This window comes from Scyliorhinus torazame, chromosome 7 (genome assembly GCF_047496885.1).
Source record: "Scyliorhinus torazame isolate Kashiwa2021f chromosome 7, sScyTor2.1, whole genome shotgun sequence".
NCBI classification, from domain to species: domain Eukaryota; kingdom Metazoa; phylum Chordata; class Chondrichthyes; order Carcharhiniformes; family Scyliorhinidae; genus Scyliorhinus; species Scyliorhinus torazame.
The window spans coordinates 204527840-204548207 of record NC_092713.1 but is presented as its reverse complement, the minus strand read 5'-3'; the positions used below and the strand labels follow the sequence as shown (position 1 = coordinate 204548207).

Here is a 20368-nt window from a genome sequence, read left to right as displayed (position 1 = left end):
AGAGGGCTGGTGCAGACTTGACGGGCCGAATGGCCTCCTGCCCTATAAGATTCTATGATTCTATGTATAGTTGACAGCTTTGAATAACAAGTCCAAATTGCAATTGTCCAGCCTTTGGCCTTCCATTCACCACAACATTTCTGTAAGTGCTGATTTGCTCAACTACACTCTTGTCTCCATCTTTGAGGCCCTAGTCCCCATTAAAATCTTTTGGCTGTTCTGCCGGGTTTGGCCTTCACCTTCACTCTTGTAAATTCAGGGGAAGCACACTTATCAGACATGGTTTAGCAACTCATTGCCGGATCGTTGGTTTGGCTACTCACTGCTCGTCCAGTGACAATACCACTACACCACTGCCTTCCCTTTGATACAGTTGATCACATTGTCCTCCTCCAATTCCTCTCCACTGTTATCCAACTCAGTGGGACTGCTCTCACCTAGTTCCACTCATATATCTAATCATAGCCAAAAGATCCCTTGCATTGGCTTCCCTTCCTTGTCCTCTGGTGTCTTTCAAGGGTCTTTGGCCTCCTTCCTATTCACATGCTGCCCCTTGAAAACATCATCTAAACCAGTGTTAATTTTCACATGTACATTAATGACAGCCAGCCTCACCACCACCTCTCTCGCTGAATTATCAGATGCTTATCCAAGGTATCAGATGCTCATCCGGCACTGGATGAGCAGACATTTCCTCCGAATAAATATTGGGAAGATCAAAACTGCTGTCTTCAGTCCCATTACAAACTTGTTTCCTAGTTACTGACTCCAGTCCCTTCCCTTCCAAATGGGAATGATCCAAACTGTTCATAATCTTGGTGTCATGTCTGACCCTGAGATAAGCTCCCAATCACTTTGACTCCCTATTTCCACTGCCGTAACATCACCTGCCTCAGCTGAAAAACATATCCATGCCTTTCTGACTTGACTATCCCAATGAGCCCCTGGTTGGCTTCCTATTTTCTGCCTCCTGTAAACCTGAAGTCATCCAAAACCCTGTCCTAACTCACACCAAATCCTGTTTACTATAGCCCCGCTATGCTCACCGACCGACATTGGCTCCCAGTTAAGCAGCATCTCAACTTTAATTGTGATGCGTGTTTTCAATTCCCTCCATGATCTTGCCCACCCCTACCTCTGTCATCTTTTCCAACCCCACAATTCTCCATGGTATTTCGCCGCCTCAGATTCTGGACTCTTGAGCATTCCAGATTTTAATTGTTCCACCACTGGTGCCCCAGCCTTCAGCCTGGGCCCGAAGCCCTGGGCCAGTATTTCCCAGTCCCTCCCGCCTGGCAGGATAGTACGTTCCTGCCGAACTGCTCGGAGGTTTGAATGGCTCACCACATTGGCCTGGGAGAGACACAGAGCAGCAGGGCTAGAAAGTCGCTCTTTTTTTAAAAATGTATTTTTATTGAAGATTTTACAATTATCGCATCAAAACAAAAGAACAAGAGAATAAAGCTGTAGGTGTCAATATAAAAACAGGTACAGCATATAACAGAAAAAATTGACAACGTCAAACAGACAACAGCACGATCAGCAGGGAGCAAATTTCAGGATAACAACCAAGATGCAGAAATGCAAGGCAGTCCTCGGGATAAAAACTTGCTAACTACCACACGAAGAAAGCTAAAATCAAGGATGAGGCAGGATCAGGGTCGATGAGCACTCTTCAGGATCCCTCTAGCATTCCAATGATCAAAGCACAAGACACTGTTACTTCCACTGTGGTGTTCACCAGAATCCAGGCGGTCAACAACCTGGGCTCCGGTCAGGGAAGATGACTCGATCGGTTCGGCCACCTCCAATCTCTCACAATCAACCTCGGGAACAGGACAATGCAACACAGGACCAGTGGTTGGAAGGTGACACCAACCCCAGGCCTAGAATACAGGATCAGATGTGCTCCGTCAAATTTAATTTGCCCAGCCTCCAGATCAAGTTTTCCAAATTATGGCATCCAATTCTCAAACTCAGCTGGGAACCTCTCCACTGCCTCACCTCAGGCACTGAGCTAAGCAGCACTCCTCTCCTGTTCCCCCTCCCTCTCTCCTGACACCATCAGGACGGACGACAACAGGAACTCAATTGTACAGAGGTGGACTTCCACCAGGTACAGTGCTTTCTCTATTGCAAGAGCCTCCTCATACAGCGCTATTGCCTCCATAAAAACACCATGCAACTCTTGGAATTGGGCCTTGATGACCTGTACCTCAGAGCCAAGATGTCCAGCCAGAACAGCATCTTCATTGGTACCCATCATCCAGTGATGTACACCGCACTGCCAGGGCAGTAGCCCACTCAAACACAACTAAAGGCAGGGCCCCGCCCCAACTCCTTCCAGCTGCCACAAACAAGAGAGAATATAAATATTCTGACTTGGTTCTATCATGTTTGTGGGACAGAGTATAAACAATGTAAAACAAAAGAGGACAAATAATAAATGTGCACAAGGATGAAAAGACGAATTAAAAGATGAGCAAAGCCAGAGCTCGCAAAAATGTAATCGCTACCGCTTTAAAACACTCTTTTAAACCTACGGCTGGTACTCCCCCCCCTCTCCCGGTGGTGGCCGGCAGATTCCCTGGCGGCATCGGCGTGGATGGTGTGGTGTTGGGTGCTCTGGTGCACAGATGAGCCAACACAGTTGTATGTGGTACAACTCTATTTTATTTTAACTCTTATAATACAGTTTGTTCTGGATACTCTGCACGTGCTGTCTCCCTGAGTGTGTCATGTAGCAGGTCTGTCCTGGTCCTCCTCTCCAGCTAATACTGACCACACGGTGTCGTGTTTGTGCTTTTATATCTTTCTGTGATTGGTTGTGGTGTTGTGTGTTCTGATTTGTCTGTTGGTGTGTCTATCATGATGTGTGTGTTTGAATATCATGACATCCCCCTTTTTACAAAGATATGTGCCTACGTGGTTATAAATATGATCGTGTCGTGAGTGCATCTAAGAGTGTGTGTGTGTGTTGTGTACAGCGTGTGTATATGACGTAACTATTTACATGGGGCGATGTCGGGTGCGTCACACTAACACGGTTGTACCATAACAAAACATGAATGCGAGAAAAAAAAACAACTTGAACAGTGGTCCGGTCAGACGATATCTGGAACGATAAACAACAACAGGTTATAATACAGAAGTGTTTGACTTTTTGAATGTATGAACAGCGTTATAAGTCCAGTCTAATGGGTGACCGCCTCAAGAATAGGCTGGTCCTCAAGCCGGTTCAGCTGTGGAGATCTGGGTTCACACTGGTTCACCTTGGACTGTTGGAGGTGATGCTGTTGCCGAAGTCTCTACTTTTCCATTTGTTGTACTTCGTGCAGTGCTTGGTTTTTCATTCGTGCAAATATAACATTCAACATCTTTGTTAGTGTTGCCTTGGCTGTGGTTTGGTTTACTAAGTTTTTTTTTGCTGGCCAGGTGAATATTGTAGCGCGTTCTAACAGCCTGTAACATAGTTCCTTCATGTATTTCTATGTGCTGAGATGTTACTGTAGTTAGTAAGGCCTTAATTATCTGCAACTGAACACCTTCGTCGGTTTGTGGTCCTTGAGAACAACCACATATTGTCTCTATAATTCTATCAATTAATTTCTGTAAACAGTCAGCTGATGTGCTGACTATACGGGGACATTTCGACTGGCATGCCAACTCAAAAGGGAGAAAATACTTGTCTGCTTCAATAAAGTTTGCCCTGGATTTGACAGGCGGCAAGGTCCCAGAAACAGCCTTAGCTTCTGCATGGGGAGGATTTTAGCTGCTGTGGCCTGGTCACGGGTGGCGATGGAAGGGGCATGATCCGTGGCATCTCCACGAAGTCATCCTTGGGAACCAGTGGAGGATCCGGCGTGTGCGTACGGTTCAGTTGCGAGCGTGGAAGGCGGCGCAAAGCTCGCTGATTGCGCCTACGCCCCAATCCATCCGCCCTGCATGCCAGGAACAAGGTGGAGTCTTTTTTCTTTTTATGTTTGTGGTGGACGGCATCTTGTAGCCGATGGGTCGTTGCCATCGAAGAAGCACCATCACTAATATCATGCAAGGCGATGACTGTGCCAGATGTGGAAGTTGGCCGAGACCGTACACGCTGGTTCCAGCCACCTGCTGTGCCGGAAGGGCGACTCCGCAGAGAAACGTCGTAGCATGTCGCCTTGGAGAGAGAATTGTTGCTCGCATCAACGTCTGGTGATGGCGCGAATTGGTGTGTCCGTCTTGGACCGCCGGTGCTGGTCGCCACTGCCGACCCAGTGGGACTGCCACGCGATCCATTCCCTGTCGCCGTGGCATCCGCCGTCACCCTGAGCGTGCCATCACCGAGGCCGCGACACCGCCCATCCGGAGCAAGGTCTGGCGTGCGCGAATCAGTGTCGGCGCTTGGCTGCTCCCCATCTGGAGTCCGGTCTGTCTTCCGTCGATGCTCCCCGTCGGGAGTCCCAACAGGTTCACTGGAGGCAGCCGAGATTCCCTGAAGCTGCACTTCTGGAGTCGGAACATGCAGGAATGCACCGACCAGTGGAGAGGCTCGAGCCATCGAGGGTGGAAGCGGTGCGCCGCCACCGCAGTCGTCAGTGGTCCCACCGTGATCGTCGAGTGCCTCGGTACACACTAGGTGAGGTCTGTCACCTTGCACCTTTCGCATGGGAAGTGGGATGCTGTCGTCACTCGTCTCGCATCCCGTGGATAGATCCTCATTAGCAGCTTGCTGTTCACTAGGGTTGGGTAAATTGTCAGAGTTTTCATCTGGTGGTGCACACCATGTCGGTGGACTGTCATTGTCTTGCCGTTGTCCTTCATTTGGGCTTTTCTTCTTTGGAATTTTAAATCTTCCCCCAGACATTGCAGAACCTTGTTTATTACCCCCAAATTCTCCCATATGTATGGTCTTGAATATAGGATCCAATGTTTCTGTCGACATTGTACTATTTTCCAAAGAACATTCCGTTTCACTTTTCTTCTCAGGTACCTCATATGTATCTTTGTCTAATGTACATGCCTTCATGGTCTCTGGGTCTGATTTTGCTGGGACTGGCATGGTCACAGTCTCTCTTTTACTGTTCTCAATTGCCCACATTATACTCCCCATACATAACTGCTTAATCACTGGGGTTAGTGTGGTTAAACATACAGGTAATTTCTTTAGCAAATCCTCAGTATCCTTCTGTGACCGTGCAGCATTATTAATCTCTGTTCGGCTACAATGATTCTGAAGGTCAGCGCATGAACTTTTTTCCTTCGGGCTTGGAAGAGGAGATTCCTTTGGCTTGTCTTCAGTTGGGCTTGAACAGTCATCAGCGCTGTGCCCTTCATTGTAGCATGAGAGACCGGCATGGTCATGCTTCTGTGCAGTGGAGCATGGTAGGCTGCCATAGCCTTCGCGCTGTTCACGTGAGCATGGCAGACTTGCATCATCTGCCGCTGGTTGGTCAGGAGAGGTTGCTAGACCCTCATGGTCTTGTTCCTGCAAGGACTGCGCATCAGAGTCAAGCGTTTCTTCTATCGTGGAAGCTGTCCACGAGCTCTCTGTGGAGGCTTGTGACACTGGAGTCACTTCTTGTTCGTGCAAGGACTGTGCTCTGGAGTCTTGCGTTTCTGCAATTGTGGAGTCTGTCCACGAGCTTGCTGTGGAGGCTTGTGACACTGGAGTCACTTCTTGTTCGTGCAAGGACTGCGCTCTGGAGTCTTGCGTTTCTGCAATTGTGGATTCTGTCCACGAGCTTGCTGTGGAGGCTTGTGACTGTGGAGTCACTTCTTGTTCATGCAAGGACTGCGCACTGGAGTCTTGCGTTTCTGCAATTGTGGAGTCTTTCCACGAGCTTGCTGTGGAGGCTTGTGACTCTGGAGTCACTTCTTGTTCATGCAAGGACTGTGCTCTGGAGTCTTGCATGTCTTCTTTCATAGAGTCGGGAACGCTGAGCGGGACGTGGACCATGCTCTGTGTGGCAGCAGGCCGCTCTCTGTGGGCTTGCACCGCTCCCTGTCTGTTAATGTCAGGCTGCAGCATCATCCGGCACTGATAAGTTGGGACGTCATATCTGCTGGGTTGAAGATCTTCAAATCCGAAAAATGAATCCGCATCTGCGTCGGATTCAATGTGCGGGCCGCCAATGTGCAACACGAAAGGTTCGTCCGAGTCATAGTCGTATAGGACCACGGAGCTATCATCGGGCTCGCGAGGTCCGGAAACACTGTAAAGATCGTCATCGAAGTATTCGAGGTCGGAATCATCGGCTTGTACGTAGGTAACTGCTTGTCGGAGGGTTCTTCGGAGGTCAAATTCATCTCCTGGGTCAATTTGCGGCAATGTGCTGTCATTCCAGGTGAGGAAAGGTTGTTTTACAGCTTTAACAGATTTTTGTTTTTTTGATTTGGGACGTTTCCCTTTTAAATTGGATTTGGGACGTTTCCCCTTTAAATTGGTGCGGTCTGGGGCCTCTGACATCCTGACGCTCGGTATGTAGCATGTAGAAAGCGACTGCGCATGCGCAGATCGCTGTTCCTTTACCGATGGCCGTTTTCTTGACTGCGCATGTGCAGCATCTCGCGCATGCGCAAACGAAACTTCCGGTTCTGCGCACTGCTCGCGCAACTGTGCTAGCGTGATACCTTTAGCAAGATGGCCGCCGACCTCGACCCAGCCCTCTCTCAGGCCCGGGATTTCGGCCTCTGGGAATTCGGGCTCCGGGATCCCGGCCACGAGGTGAGTACTGCCGCTTTTCTTACCTTTACTTGCCGATTGGATTGCGTTTTCTTCACTGTACTTGGAGAATTTGTCCAGGACCGCCTGGTAATCGTACCTTTGCTGCCTCCTGAAGAACCTGAACCTTGTGAATATTTCTCTTGCCCTTGCACCGGCGATGGTGAGGAGAAATTCAATTTTTTCGCTATCATCCAGGTCTTGGAGTTCAGCTGCCACCAGGAACAATTTGAACACTTGCCGGAATCGCCGCCAGTTTTCGCGGAGATCGCCGTGGCACTGGAGCGGCTGCGGAACCGGGAGCTCTATCATTTTGCCTGGGCACTGCTGGTTGTCTGTGTACACTGAGGTATGCCGGCAGGTATCGATCCACTCCTGTACCATGTGGTGTTGGGTGCTCTGGTGCACAGATGAGCCAACACAGTTGTATGTGGTACAACTCTATTTTATTTTAACTCTTATAATACAGTTCATTCTGGATACTCTGCACGTGCTGTCTCCCTGAGTGTGTCGTGTAGCAGGTCTGTCCTGGTCCTCCTCTCCAGCTAATACTGACCACACGGTGTCGTGTTTGTGCTTTTATATCTTTCTGTGATTGGTTGTGGTGTGTGTTCTGATTTTTCTGTTGGTGTATCTATCATGATGTGTGTGTTTGAATATCATGACAGATGGGAAGTCGTAGAAAATACCATTGCCTTTGGCGGGACGAGAAAATCCTGCCGGGGGGTGGGGGGGGGGCGGGGGGAGGAACGGGGGGGCGAGACTGGAAAATCCCGACCTAAGTCTTGATCAGGCTTTTGGCCATCTGCCTTATGTGTGGCTTGATGTCAAATTATGCTTTGTAACATTCCTGTCAAGAGCCTTGGATGTTTTATTATATTAACGGTGCTGTATGATTTCAAGTTATTGGTGTAAAGTCCAATTTAGGGTACAGCGGATGCATTTGCAACTTCAACAACATTAGTTCCTGATCCACTACAACCCATCCTACCAAGTCAGTGTAGTGCAGTTAGCTTTCTCGCTTCCCTCTGGTCATTTGTATGTCTCTGGGGATGTCAGCATGACAATTCCCTGTGTGGTTACCATTTCCTCGTGGGATGTCCACCCTTTTCCAGGTGGAACTAACCTTATCTTCCTGATCTCAGAAACATAACACCCTGAATCTCTGTTCCTTCACTCCCTCTGTTGGTCTGGGGTCTTCTACATCCAGACTGGGTCGGATGGCGGGGGCAGTAATAATGGTGGATTTACCTGTTGTGTTCTTACCATTATCTGCCAACAAGGATACAGACCGAAAACATGTGGGGCTTTTATAAATATACAGATTGGTCTCCAATGATCTCACCAAAGCCCAAATATTATTTTTACTCAGCATTTGCGTGGGTCTCGCCCCCACAACCCAAAAGGATGTGCAGGGTAGGTGGATTGGCCACTCTAAATTGCCCCTAATTGGAAAAAAATGAATTGGGTACTCTAAATTTATTTTTAAAAATATTGTGAGGTTCCTTCTAAGCCAGAAGGAGCAATAAAAATCAAGAGAAATGCTGAAATGTTATCATCCATTTTACATATTGACAAAAGGTTTAAATGATTGTCTCTGTGTGTTGATTACTGTGACAAAATGCCTTCCAGTCCATTTTTTTGGTGGGTAAACTTTCACCTCTCCAACTAACTGGATGTCAAAAACAATTAAGAATTTGGAGTATTAAGACTGGATGCTCGTCATTCAGACATAAATGTACATCATGTCACTCTGTGTACCAATATGCATTGATGCATTAATGATCTGAGTCAGGACCTGGTACATTGTAGCTCAATGCTGCCCGGTGTGGGATAGGACATCTACACACCTGGGTCAACTCAAAACAAATGTTGTTACGTATTTTTATGTGTTTGCAGCTGGAGAGGGAACAGGCTGAGACGACAGAACTAGAGAAAGTGCTGGAAAAACAAACTAATACAATAAAAAGTTTCAACAGAGGTAAGTTCAAACATACCTGTTGCTGTTCTAGACAATGACCGTCATTTTCAAGTCAATTTGTGTAAATACCAGTTTCTAATTGACATCAATTATTGTATAGACAAACTGTCTGACTCCCTTGATTAGATTGCAAATTGGATCTCCTGGTATCCATAATTTGATATACAGGCAATGGATGAATGATTTAATACGACTTGCTCCAATTTAAAAAAAACATTTGCGTGACCCTTCTCGGAAGCACATGGAATAAGGAAATGATTAGCAGTCAGATTTTAACAGGTTGAAGTAAGGCCCCTTTGCTGTGAGTGGGATTTAGAGGTTTCTTGGGCGTGGGTAGGAATCTATACTGTGGATCCTGGCTCCAGGTTACTGTCCGTGTGGAGTTTGCACATTCTCCCCGTGTCTGTGTGGGTCTCACCCCCACAACACAAAGGTGTGCAGGGTAGATGAATTGGCCACGCTAAATTGCCCCTTCATTGGAAAAAAATGAATTCGGTACTCTAAATTTATTTAAAGAATGGAATCTGTACAGTGCACAAAAACCCAAGGTTCCCCATCTCCTTTTGCAGACTGGTGTTGGGAGTGGGGGGTGGAGGGGTTGGGGGGCGGTGGTGGAGGAGTTGGGGGTGGGGAGCGTGGTGGTGATGCCAGTGGAAACAGAGAGGTGCTGGTGAATGGTTGACGGAACAAATCTCAGACGTGACTTGAAAAGCAAAGTGTACGGCAAGACTGAGCTCAGAGCCAGTGGGTGAGTGCAAAAGGTGAAAAAGCCAATCTGGAGAGGAAGATGAATGAAGTACCATTAGAGAACACATAACGAAGAATGCCTCAACTGGACCATTAAAGTCCAAATTATAAATCATGCCATCTGGCTGACTATCATGTTACAACTGATCTGTGACGTGTTCCCTGACAATATTTGACTTTGAGAATGGACAGAAATTTTGACACTTACTGGTCATGTGGAAAACTCCTGGGAATTGTGCCATTTTCCAGGGAAACCCACTGGTTCTCCCACCTGTGCTATGCTGAGAAAGAAGCAGAATCCTTGTGGATTTCCGAGCCCTTCACGTACAAGTTCGGAATGTTGAATTGAACCTTTTTTTTCTTATGATTCTGCTTCTCAATTAAATTCATCTAAAACAAATCAAAGTGAGGGAGTGGAATATTTGCAATTTTTAGAAAAGGTAGTGAAATTTGCCTGTTTGCAGCGACACATTTACCATGGTATCGGGCTTCGTTGGGGACTGGCTGCTGTCCTAGCAGTGACCATTGCTCCCAGTAGCGCTGCTGAACTAAGCCCACAAATTCAAGACCACAACCATTATCATCTAGAAGGACAAGAGCAGCAAATACCAGGGAACCCCACCACCTGGAGATTCTCCTCCAAGTCACTCACCAAGGGAGTCCTTGTTCACGCGTCTCTTCAGGTTAACTTGCAGATTCAGTCGGCAGTTAGGAAGGCAAATGCAATGTTAGCATTCATGGTGAGAGGGCTAGAATACAAGAGCAGGGATGTACTTCTGAGGCTGTATAAGACCCTGGTTAGACCCCATTTGGAGTATTTTGAGCAGTTTTGGAACCCGTATCTGAGGAAGGATGTGCTGGCCTTGGAAAGGGTCCAGAGGAGGTTCACAAGAATGATCCCTGGAATGAAGAACTTGTCGTATGAGGAACGTTTGAGTACTCTGGGTCTGTACTCGTTGGAGTTTAGCAGGATGAGGGGGGATCGTATTGAAACTTACAGGATAATGTGAAGCCTGGATAGAGTGGACGTGGAGAGGATGTTTCCACTTGGAGGAAAAACTGGAACCAGAAGACACGATCTCAGACTTTAAACAGAGATGAGGAGGAATTTCTTCAGCCAGAGGGTGGTGAATCTGTGGAACTCTTTCCGTAGAAGGTTGTGGAGGCCAAATCACTGAGTGACTTTAAAACTGAGATAGATAGGTTTTTGATCAATAAGGTGATCAGGGGTTATGGGGAGAAGGCAGGAGAATGGGCATGAGAAAAATATCAGCCATGATTGAATGGCGGAGCAGACTCGATGGGCCGTGTTGCCTAATTCTGCTCCTATGTCTGATGGTCTTATGATCTTACCATCCTGACTTGGAAACATATCGCCGTTCCTTCATTGCCGCTGGGTCGGAATCCTGGAATTCCCGCCCAACAGCACTGTGAGTGTCCCTACAACTCACCACAATCTTCTGAAGGGCAACTAGAGATGGGCAATAAATGCTAACCCAACCAACGATACCCACATCATGTAAATAGTTTAAAAAAATCTAAAGAGCTGTCAGCCATTTGATTGGTCAGACGATCTCGGAGGTGGGATTTCTTCCCAGATAGGAGTGCAGAGGTTTCTCTCCCTGAGCCAATTAACAATTTTGTTTTTGAAATATATTTATTGGTGTTTTCCAGTTTTTACTGAGTGTATCTGGTATTTACAAACAAGTCCATGGCTTATTTACAAAAGTTTGTACATGAGGTCTCCCCCCCCCCCCCCCCCCGCCCCCACGTGCATTGCAAAGAGGTGAATTGGAAGTTGTGCTAGCTAATAAATTAGTATGAACATTTGGTTTGAGCCCTGATTACTAAACTTTAAAAAAAAATTTAGATTACCCAATTAATTTTTTCCAATTAAGGGACAATTTAGCGTGGCCAATCCACCTAGCCTGCACATCTTTGGGTTGTGGGGGCGAAACCCACGCAAACACGGGGGGAATGTGCAAACTCCACAAGGACAGTGACCCAGGGCCGGGATCGAACCTGGGTCCTCAGCGCCATGAGGCTGCAGGGCTAACCCACTGCGCCACCGTGCTGCCCATCTGATTACTAAACTGAGTACTCACAGACTAGTGTATTCTGTATTCTTTGAATGAAGTACCTGGGGCAATATTCTTCTGTTAATGGGCCTTGGAGGCCCAATGTGGGTGAGTAATTAATTTCTTCACCAGCTAGTGGGAAAGGAATACAAATGATAGTAACAAGGCTAGTCTGCTAAATCCAAGATCAGACAATGGCTTTATTGCCCTAATTTAGACTCCAAACAAAACGTTTCCCAACAAAACAGGGCAGCACGCTAGCATAGTGGTTAGCACAATTGCTTCACAGCTCCAGGGTCCCAGGTTCGATTCCCGGCTGGGTCACTGTCTGTGTGGAGTCTCCATGTTCTCCCCGTGTGTGCGTGTGTTTCTTCCGTGTGCTCCGGTTTCCTCCCACAGTCCAAAGATGTGCGGGTTAGGTGGATTGGCCATGCTAAATTGCCCCTAGTGTCCAAAAAGGTTAAGTGGGGGTTGCTGGGTTACGGGGATAGGGTAGATACGTGGGCTTGAGTGGGTTGCTCTTTGTAAGGGCCGGTGCAGACTCGATGGGCCGAATGGCCTCCTTCTGCTCTGTAAATTCTATGAATCCAACAATGACTACATTTCAAAAGTACTCCATTGTCTGCAAAGTGCTTTGCGGTGTCCTGAGGTTATGAAAGATGCTTTGTAAATGCAAGAATTGCTTCCTCTTTCAATTATGTGTATGGGGTTGCAAGCCCAATTACAATGCTGAATATTTTATTCATGGTATACTGGCAACAAAAAAATTACAAATACTTTTTAAGAAAAGCAACAATAAAACAAAAACAAAAAACAAATCGCAGAACAAGTGGTGGGCCATTTACGATTGTGATGAGAAGGAATTTGCTCACTCCGAGGGTGGTAAATATTTGGAATTATCTACCCCAGAGGTCTGTGGCAGGCTCAGTCATTGAATATGTTCAAGGCAGATATTGATAAGTTTCTAACGAGTAAAGACATCAAGGGATGTGCGGGAAAATGGGATTAAGGTAGAAGATCAACAATGATTCAACTGAATGGTGAAGGAGGCTTGAGGGGCCGAATGGCCTCCCCCTGCTCCTATTTTCTATGGTCTTAAAGAACGAGTCAATTGACATTAAAAAGGATTAAACATTTATGGAAATTCTTCTTAAATCAATCCAAATTTTCAATATTTTTAACATAAAATTAAAAATTCTCCAGGTAAGGGGGGAATGTTCACACACACTATCCTGTATAGCACAGCACCAAATTTGGAAGGAGTGTGTACAATTTTAGAATTGCTGCTTGCACCCCTGTTAACTTTTAATGATCCAAAAGGATTTTCTTCCTTCTGTGCCAAACCTCCCCCTCCCTGTCCCAACCCCCCATCTTATACTTTGTTAACAATCTCCTGGAAGGAAAAGATGGCAGTAACTTGTCTGTACAATGTTTCCTGGCCTAGTTTCCATGGTGGCAACCCAGGAGTATGAGGATCTTAGACAACAGCTAGACCTGGAACAGAGCCTAAGGCAGAAGGCAGAATCCTTTGCTCATGAGGTACGTGTACAAGGGCAGGCCATAAATGGTCTGTATCCATGGAGACTTAAGTGACTTTTGTTTCAACATTGCTCGTGTTATTCCGTTATTAAATATTCTTGCCGGAACCCATCTAAATATGAAATATTCATAACATATCTGGTCAGAGTATTGATGTTGCTGTTTCTCCACCTAGACAACCTTCAAATCACCAGTAAAGCACTGTTCCACAGAATTAATGTGGCATCGCTGGCCCTTCCAGGGTGGCAATGGAGATTGCAGTCAATTCCACTTCAACTCATAATTGAAATATTATTACAACACATACTTAAAAAGTTATAACAACTGTCTGTAATCTACTGAGTGTGCAAGAAGACACTGATATTATTTAAAACATGTGCATACATTAAAGTATGCACATGTTCCCACATTGTTACCACATTAGCATTGTTCCCACTCAGTTCCCACATTAACCCAGTATATACCAACCCTTATAATACACTTACCCCCAACTCTTTAACCCAAAAATATAGAATTCATTTAGTTAACTTCAAGTTCTTACGATGTTATAAGTCTTATTCATTTACATCACTGTTACAACCTTAATGCTGTTTCAGCATTATTACTATTACAGTATTAACATTAACAACATTCTCGCTACGCCATTTCCCCGTTTCACGTTCTTGCAATTAAAGGTTCAGGTGGTTTGGAGGTCTTATAATCCTTCCAGATCTAGTTCACCGTTCTGACAGGTGGATGGTCGGTTCCATTTGTCCTGGGTCTTGTTGATGGCTCGGACGGGGTGGACGGGCATCTGGGTATCCTTTCATCCTTTTCTTCCATTGCTTTATGTTGACCCAGGCCTGTTTGGTTTGGCAGTTGTGTCCATGCATAGTTGCTGTTACCCCTGATTGTTTCTTGTGGGATGGATGAGTATGGCATTAATTTCCTTGGTACAGCTTTTTTTTCTTCCTTCTTCTTGTGGGCCATTTCGAAGCCTCTGCTGCCAAGGAAGAGTATTCCTGTGGTGAGAAGGTTGTTCAGTGGTACACTCACCTCTGCTCTTTGTTGTCGATGCTAAGAGACTGGTACCACGTTCTGGCATCATTTGAGTTTGTGGCATGCTGTCTGGAAGTTGTAGTATGGGCACAGTGGTTACTGTTTCGACCAGCTGTACTATTATCAGAGTCGCAGGTAGAGGCTTCACAGACTGCTGATCAATCTCTGCTACCACTTCTACCAGAGGTGCAATGGTAATTTTGTGGGTGGCAGATTGGTCTGATCACTGGGGGCTTTCCGGAACCTGAATGATAATGGACTCAACTGCTCCGCAAAGGGAAGAGATCGAGGGTAAAATCCGAGTCTGAAAATCCTTCAGGGTGAAACTTTCCATTTTTGAGACTAAGTGCAGTGGTGGGTGGCTCCGGGGACGTCTTTTCCACTGGCCAGGATGGCGGGATCCTGCGCCAGATTCTGCGCTTGGAACCTCGTTAATAATTTACGGGCAAGTTCCACTCCAAATCCCTTGCAGGTCGGCAGCTGATTTGTCAGCCGCCTTATGTTCAGCTGACGGGTTCGAAGGTCTCGGCACCATGTTTAAACACCTGTCCAGTACACTCACATCACTCTCTCCAGCCCATCTATTTTCACCAGACCTTGCAGGATGTCAGCAACTCAGTGGGGAAAAAGGCTACAGCAGTCTCGAGGAGAAGCCAATTCCTCAATTCAACCATCCTCCCCCAGGCCCATCACATGTGAGGCACCCATGCCCCACTTGAAGCCCTACCCACTGCATTTGGAGTCTTTGTACATCTCCTTCCAGTAAACAATGTGATATCCCTTTAACTCCTTGTTTGTGAGCTTTTCATGCAGCCTTCCTGGGTTCAACTTTCCTCCCCTCGGTCTTCCCTCTGCCTTCCATTATTTGTCATGTTCACTCACCTCCTTGCCTCTCTGTGTGCCATCATAAGCCATCATCGTGTCCCCCCCCCCCCCCCCCCCCCCCCCCCCCAATCACTGCCTCCTTGCACAGCCCTCCTTCCACATTGCCCTCCTGGTCTTGGTCATGCCAACTGTTTTATTGAGTATTCATGAGATGCAAATATATGCAAATGCAATAACATCACCAGACAGCAGGAAGAACCACCCGCCACTAACCCACCATTGTCAGAATTGCAACATGGTTATTGGTGGAGGATTTCCGACTTGTCCAATGTCTTGGCAGCACATTCAAACACAAAGCTCAGTCCCCAGAGACCTTTTGTACTTTATTTCAACCCTGACATTTCATCCCTCCTCGATCGAGGTTGCAGCTAAAACATAAAGTCCGGCTGGCCAATTGGCCTGCCTGCCAACCACAAAACTAGACAGGCCATGTAAAGTTGCTTTCAATGAGCTAAATTGCCTGCTTGATTGTCAGAGGGTGCGCTTCCTCCTCTCGCACGCACCCTCCGAACGAAATATTGCTTGAGTGCTTGATGTTGTCGGGACACGTGCCTGATATCTTCTTGCACGTTTTCACGCACTTCTGGGTTGGGTGCACATTCGTCCGAGCAACATAAAATTCGAGCCATTGGCGCTGGAATGGATAGGAAGGGGGTTGCCAAACAGGAAGGAACTGTACTGCAATAAAAATTCTGGTGCTAATTATTTACCAACACTCAAAGATCACATGTGTCCATTGTATTCCTTGGTCACTCTCCTGTCCTGTGGTTGCCTTTACCTGTACACATCAATGTTGAAAGAAGTGATGTCTTTTACAGGTTAAGCAAAGAATTGAATAAATGTTCTGTCTGGAGGTAGTTGCCTTTATTATCCTTAAGTATACAGGGGTTTCCCTGCATACCTGACACGACACTCTCGGGCTAGTTGGTGGGTAATGGGTAATGACAGTTTATCTCGAGTGCATGGTCTTCACTATTGAACAACCTCCTTTTCAATTCAATGTTGCGCGTAATTCCGTGGTTTTCTGGAAATCATCTATTTCAGAGACAGTAAGAGGTAAAAGAATTAAGGTATGGCTCAAGGATGGATGTCTTCATTATTTATGGTGCTTCAGGTTAATACCTACTGCAAAATTCTTTCCTTAGTATTGAAATCCTGTGATAGGAAGAGGGAATGGTGAAACTACTGAGTCATCCGACTTCACCTTCTACATTGGGAATTTTTGGCTCACTGTTATCTTCACCTCAATCTGAACTCCTATGTTTCCCCATTGCTGAAACTCTTTCCAAGGCATCTGCTTTCATCTTGTGTATTAAACACTTATTTTCCCTTCACAGTTATGAATTTTTATCTTCAGCATTTGGATCTGGAGGCTCCTCAAACACACCTTGCACATTGTTGGACAAGAAGCCAAATAGCTTTCATCTGATAGAACTCCTTCTTTCACTTATTGCTTCCTGTGTCTTTCTGTGTGTCACAATCTTTATTGTTTCTGCTTTATGCTTCCTGCCTTGATTATTGCTCTGTATCGTTACTCCTCCCTTTGCCCTTACTGTATTGAAAACTCGGCGATAATTTCCTGCTTTAAACTGTTCTTTTTATAGACTCCAAACATGTTGGTCTCCCTACTTTACCCGTCCTCTCATTTACGACAAGTTTTAAAACCAAATCTTAGTCATTTTGCTCTTCCCTGATTTACTTCTCTCTAACAGATGTGGCATTCTGTATTATGGACCCTGACCTTCACCCAGGTTTCTAAATGAAGGATTATGGATAAGAGTGGTTGGGTTTGGCGGGGGAAGTTGTCAGGGATGGAGAAGACTCACCGGCTGTTTGACCCTGAACAGATTTACTATTGTTGTATTTTGACTCCATTGCAGATGTTGATTAAGCAGAAGGAGGTGAATCGTCAGAGTGCCATTCTACTGCAGCAGATAGATCCCAGCATACAGCTGCTCAAAGCGCTGGAGGAGGTCGCCAACATCACCAAGACCCTGGAGGAAGAAAGGCTCCAGCATCAAATAAAGGTAATGGTGTGGGTTCCGACGATAATGTTGTTGTTTTCTTTAGTAAGGATGGTGGGCAGGACAACAGAGGAGCGATTTCCACTGTGATCTGCACCTAAGGAAATTCCCTCAACTTAAAGTGATATTGGAATTGGAAAGCAAGTTCAGGAGCACCCAATTCCAAGTTATATTATCCTGCTGGCTAAATATCCACTCATTCTTGCTATTTACATGGATTTATGTAGCAACATACATTGAAATTTGTGGAGCAACTTGTACTCCCACAAAATAATATTGAATTGGTCGAGAGACAGAAACCACTTCAATGGGCAGGACCAGTGAGGGTGTCAGGGATGTTTGTGAGCATGCACCCCACCCGCAACTCCCCCGCCCCCACCATTCAAACAGAGCGATGTTATAACCACCAGATCATCTGGTATGGTATGTTTGTTGAGGGGTGAACATTTATCAAAGTGCCGGAACAAACTTTCATATTTTTCTTTGACATGGTGCCATGGGATCTTTCATATTTACCAAGGGAGGGCAGATGTGTCGACACTTTACACCTCATCCAAAAGACTGACAAATCCATTAAGTACACAGAGTGGAATTGTAGCCCTCCACTGCCCTCCAACTTACCAAAACCCTCCACCCCTAAATCAGGGTAGTTCTGGTTTTAGCAGCTGTAGATCGGAGAACTGGCAAACAGTTTACTCTCAGAAACTGTGTCAGTCCTTAAAATACTTTAAGGAGCTTGCATGCTTCCAATTTTATGTATTTATAAAATCCAGAGATCAGTTTCCCAGAACTCGGGAAACCCGGCAGATAAAAGGAGGCTCAAAGGGCCATGTCAATGAGGTAAGTGCCTTCTTAGCACTGCTTATAGACAAGGCGGAGCAAGAATGTTTCTTCGAGCCCAACAGGCCAACAAGTAAATTGGCACCGTCTCCCCCACGTGATTATCTAAACTCCCTGTGATCTGTCCAATTTCCCGCTCATCATCTGTCTGACTTCTCTCTCACTGTGATTACTCCAACTTCACATCCCCTACCCTCACTGCGATCTGCCCAACTCCCACCCTGTGATTTATCTGATACCCTCCCGATGACCCAGTTCCTCATGGTCATTTACCAATTCCGATGACAGATGGCCAGGTGCGGCCTGGTTCCTCAGGCCTGCATGACAGCCAGCCTTCAACCTGTCTGTCTGCATGTGGGAAACAGCCTTTAAAAAAAAAATCAAAGTCAAGAAATGTTTTGAAACTTCTTTAAATTCAGTCCTGTTAAATTCGGCTGGACATCCCGGAAATCTGATTGTTCCAGGTTTCCCTGCTGCTAAACACCCCACCTCGCTTCCCCCTACCAAACACTAATACCACTATTCTGAGATGCTGTTACATTTTAATTCTTGCGGGTCGGAGTTGGTTATGATGCACCAGATTGAAGTGTAGATATAGTTGTGGTGCTGTAACCCAGCTGAACGCCATCGTGTACCATTTGTCGGTGAGCTGATGGTTTATACTGCACCAGCTGAATGCAAACTGAGGCACCAAGAACCTCCATGTTATAAAATGGTAATAATTTCCACGCCCTTCCTCCACAGACTCAAGAGCTGGAGTCTCGTCTGAATGAATCTGCATTGCAGAAGGAATTGGGTACACTACATAGACAACTGGAGATGATTGAGGAGGAGAGACGGGATTCAGAACAACGGGTACAAGAGATGGAGGAGAGGAACTGTGAGCTGGAGGACCAAGGTGTGAACTGAATGTAAAGAAGGAATGAGCTTGCATTCATATTGAGTCTCAACCACAGGGTGTCCCAAAGTGCTTTTCAGCCAAGGAAGTACTCTTTCCAAGTGTACGCAATGTTGTAATGTAGGAAATGGGGCAGACACATTAGCCGGAATTTCCCAGCTCTTCCCACCTGCAGGATCCTCCGGTCCCGTCAAAGTCAATGAACAATTGAATTGCTTGCTATGGCCGGCGCAGGGAATCTGCCGCGGCAGGGCTGGAAAATTCTTGCCATTGTTTAAGGCGATATCCCTGATTAAAGAACTGCACGTTCTCCCTGTGTCTGCAAGGGTTTCCTCCGGGTGCTCCGGTTTCCTCCCACAAGTCCCGAAAGACGTGCTGTTAGGTGAATTGGACATTCTCCGTGTGCCCGAACAGGTGCCGGAATGTGGCAGTAACTTCATTGCAGTGTTAATGTAAGCCTACTTGTGACAATGAAGATTATTATTATTATTACAAGTAACTGTGAAACGTTTTCTGATTGCAGAGTATCAGTGAAGCTTGGGCATTATTCGGACTGCAAATAAGCAAAAACTGTACAACTGTACAATTCTGCTTGTGACATTAACAGCGGATACAGATGCTCTCCTGACTGGCTTCCTATCTTCTGCCTTCCATTTTACTTCACTTATCCAAACATCTACTGCCCATATTCTAACTTGTATTGAATCCCATTCATCCATCACCCCTGTGCTCAGTGACACCCGTTGGCTCCCAGCCCTGAGGTGCCTCAATTTCAAATTCTCCATGGCCACCCAGCCACTTCCCCCCATATCTCTATAACCTCCACCAGCCCTAAGAACTCATCATTCCTTCAGTTCTGGTCTCTTTATCATTCTCAATTTTAATTGCTCCACCACTGATAGGCGTGTCTTCAGCTGTTTAGCCCTAAGCTCTGAAATTCCCTTTTTAAATCTTACGGCCTCTTCAGTTCTTGCTTCTTTAGGATAAAATCTACCTCTTTGACCACGCTTTTGGTCACTATCCTAATACCTTAATATGTGATTTGGTGTCAATTTTTGTTTGGTAGCACTCCTATGAAGCACCTTGGGACACTTACGTTAAAGGTGCTATATTAATGAACGTTGTTCTTGGTGCAGCACAATTTCTTCCAGTTCCAGATGGAACATCTATACTTAGCCTGATATAACATCTATTTTTGATGAGAACCACTTTTCAGAATGAAATCACTGCACATTTAGAGCAGCGACAATTATTCCGGGCACTAAAGTGCATCTTGTCATCTTTTCACAGTGAAAGGCTTAAAGGAGAAGATAAAATTTCAAGCGATTGAATCCGCTCCCGCCATAGCTCCGCCTCCACCCCCTCCGCCAACTCCACCCCCCCCTCCTCCTCCACCCCCTCCACCCCCTCCTCCCCCTCCCCCTCCACTTCCATCGACACGTTGCAACCCAATTAGGTACGTACCCAGAATCCTCCACAGGTTAGCTGTGAGAAGGAGGTTGAAGGAGCAGACTCTTGGTCTATTGGATGAGGGCATAGGGGAATGAAACTAGGGGGAGATGGGGGTTCAGAGTGAGGGTACGGACAGTAGCAGGGGAAAGATTAGCTTGGTGGAAAAGTGGAATGAGAAAC

General features: G+C 46.2%; 1 protein-coding gene across 2 annotated transcripts in view; it reads left to right on the top strand.

Moving 5' to 3' along the window:
- The window catches only part of LOC140426796 (shootin-1-like), a 230059-nt gene that overhangs the window by 167380 nt on the left and 42311 nt on the right, over nucleotides 1-20368 (top strand). For both annotated transcript variants that reach the window (XM_072511979.1, XM_072511978.1), the window contains exons 6-10: nucleotides 8606-8687; nucleotides 12957-13051; nucleotides 16855-17001; nucleotides 18583-18736; nucleotides 20027-20192. In XM_072511979.1, the coding sequence (XP_072368080.1) occupies nucleotides 8606-8687; nucleotides 12957-13051; nucleotides 16855-17001; nucleotides 18583-18736; nucleotides 20027-20192 (644 nt within the window). The remainder of the gene's footprint in view (nucleotides 1-8605; nucleotides 8688-12956; nucleotides 13052-16854; nucleotides 17002-18582; nucleotides 18737-20026; nucleotides 20193-20368) is intronic.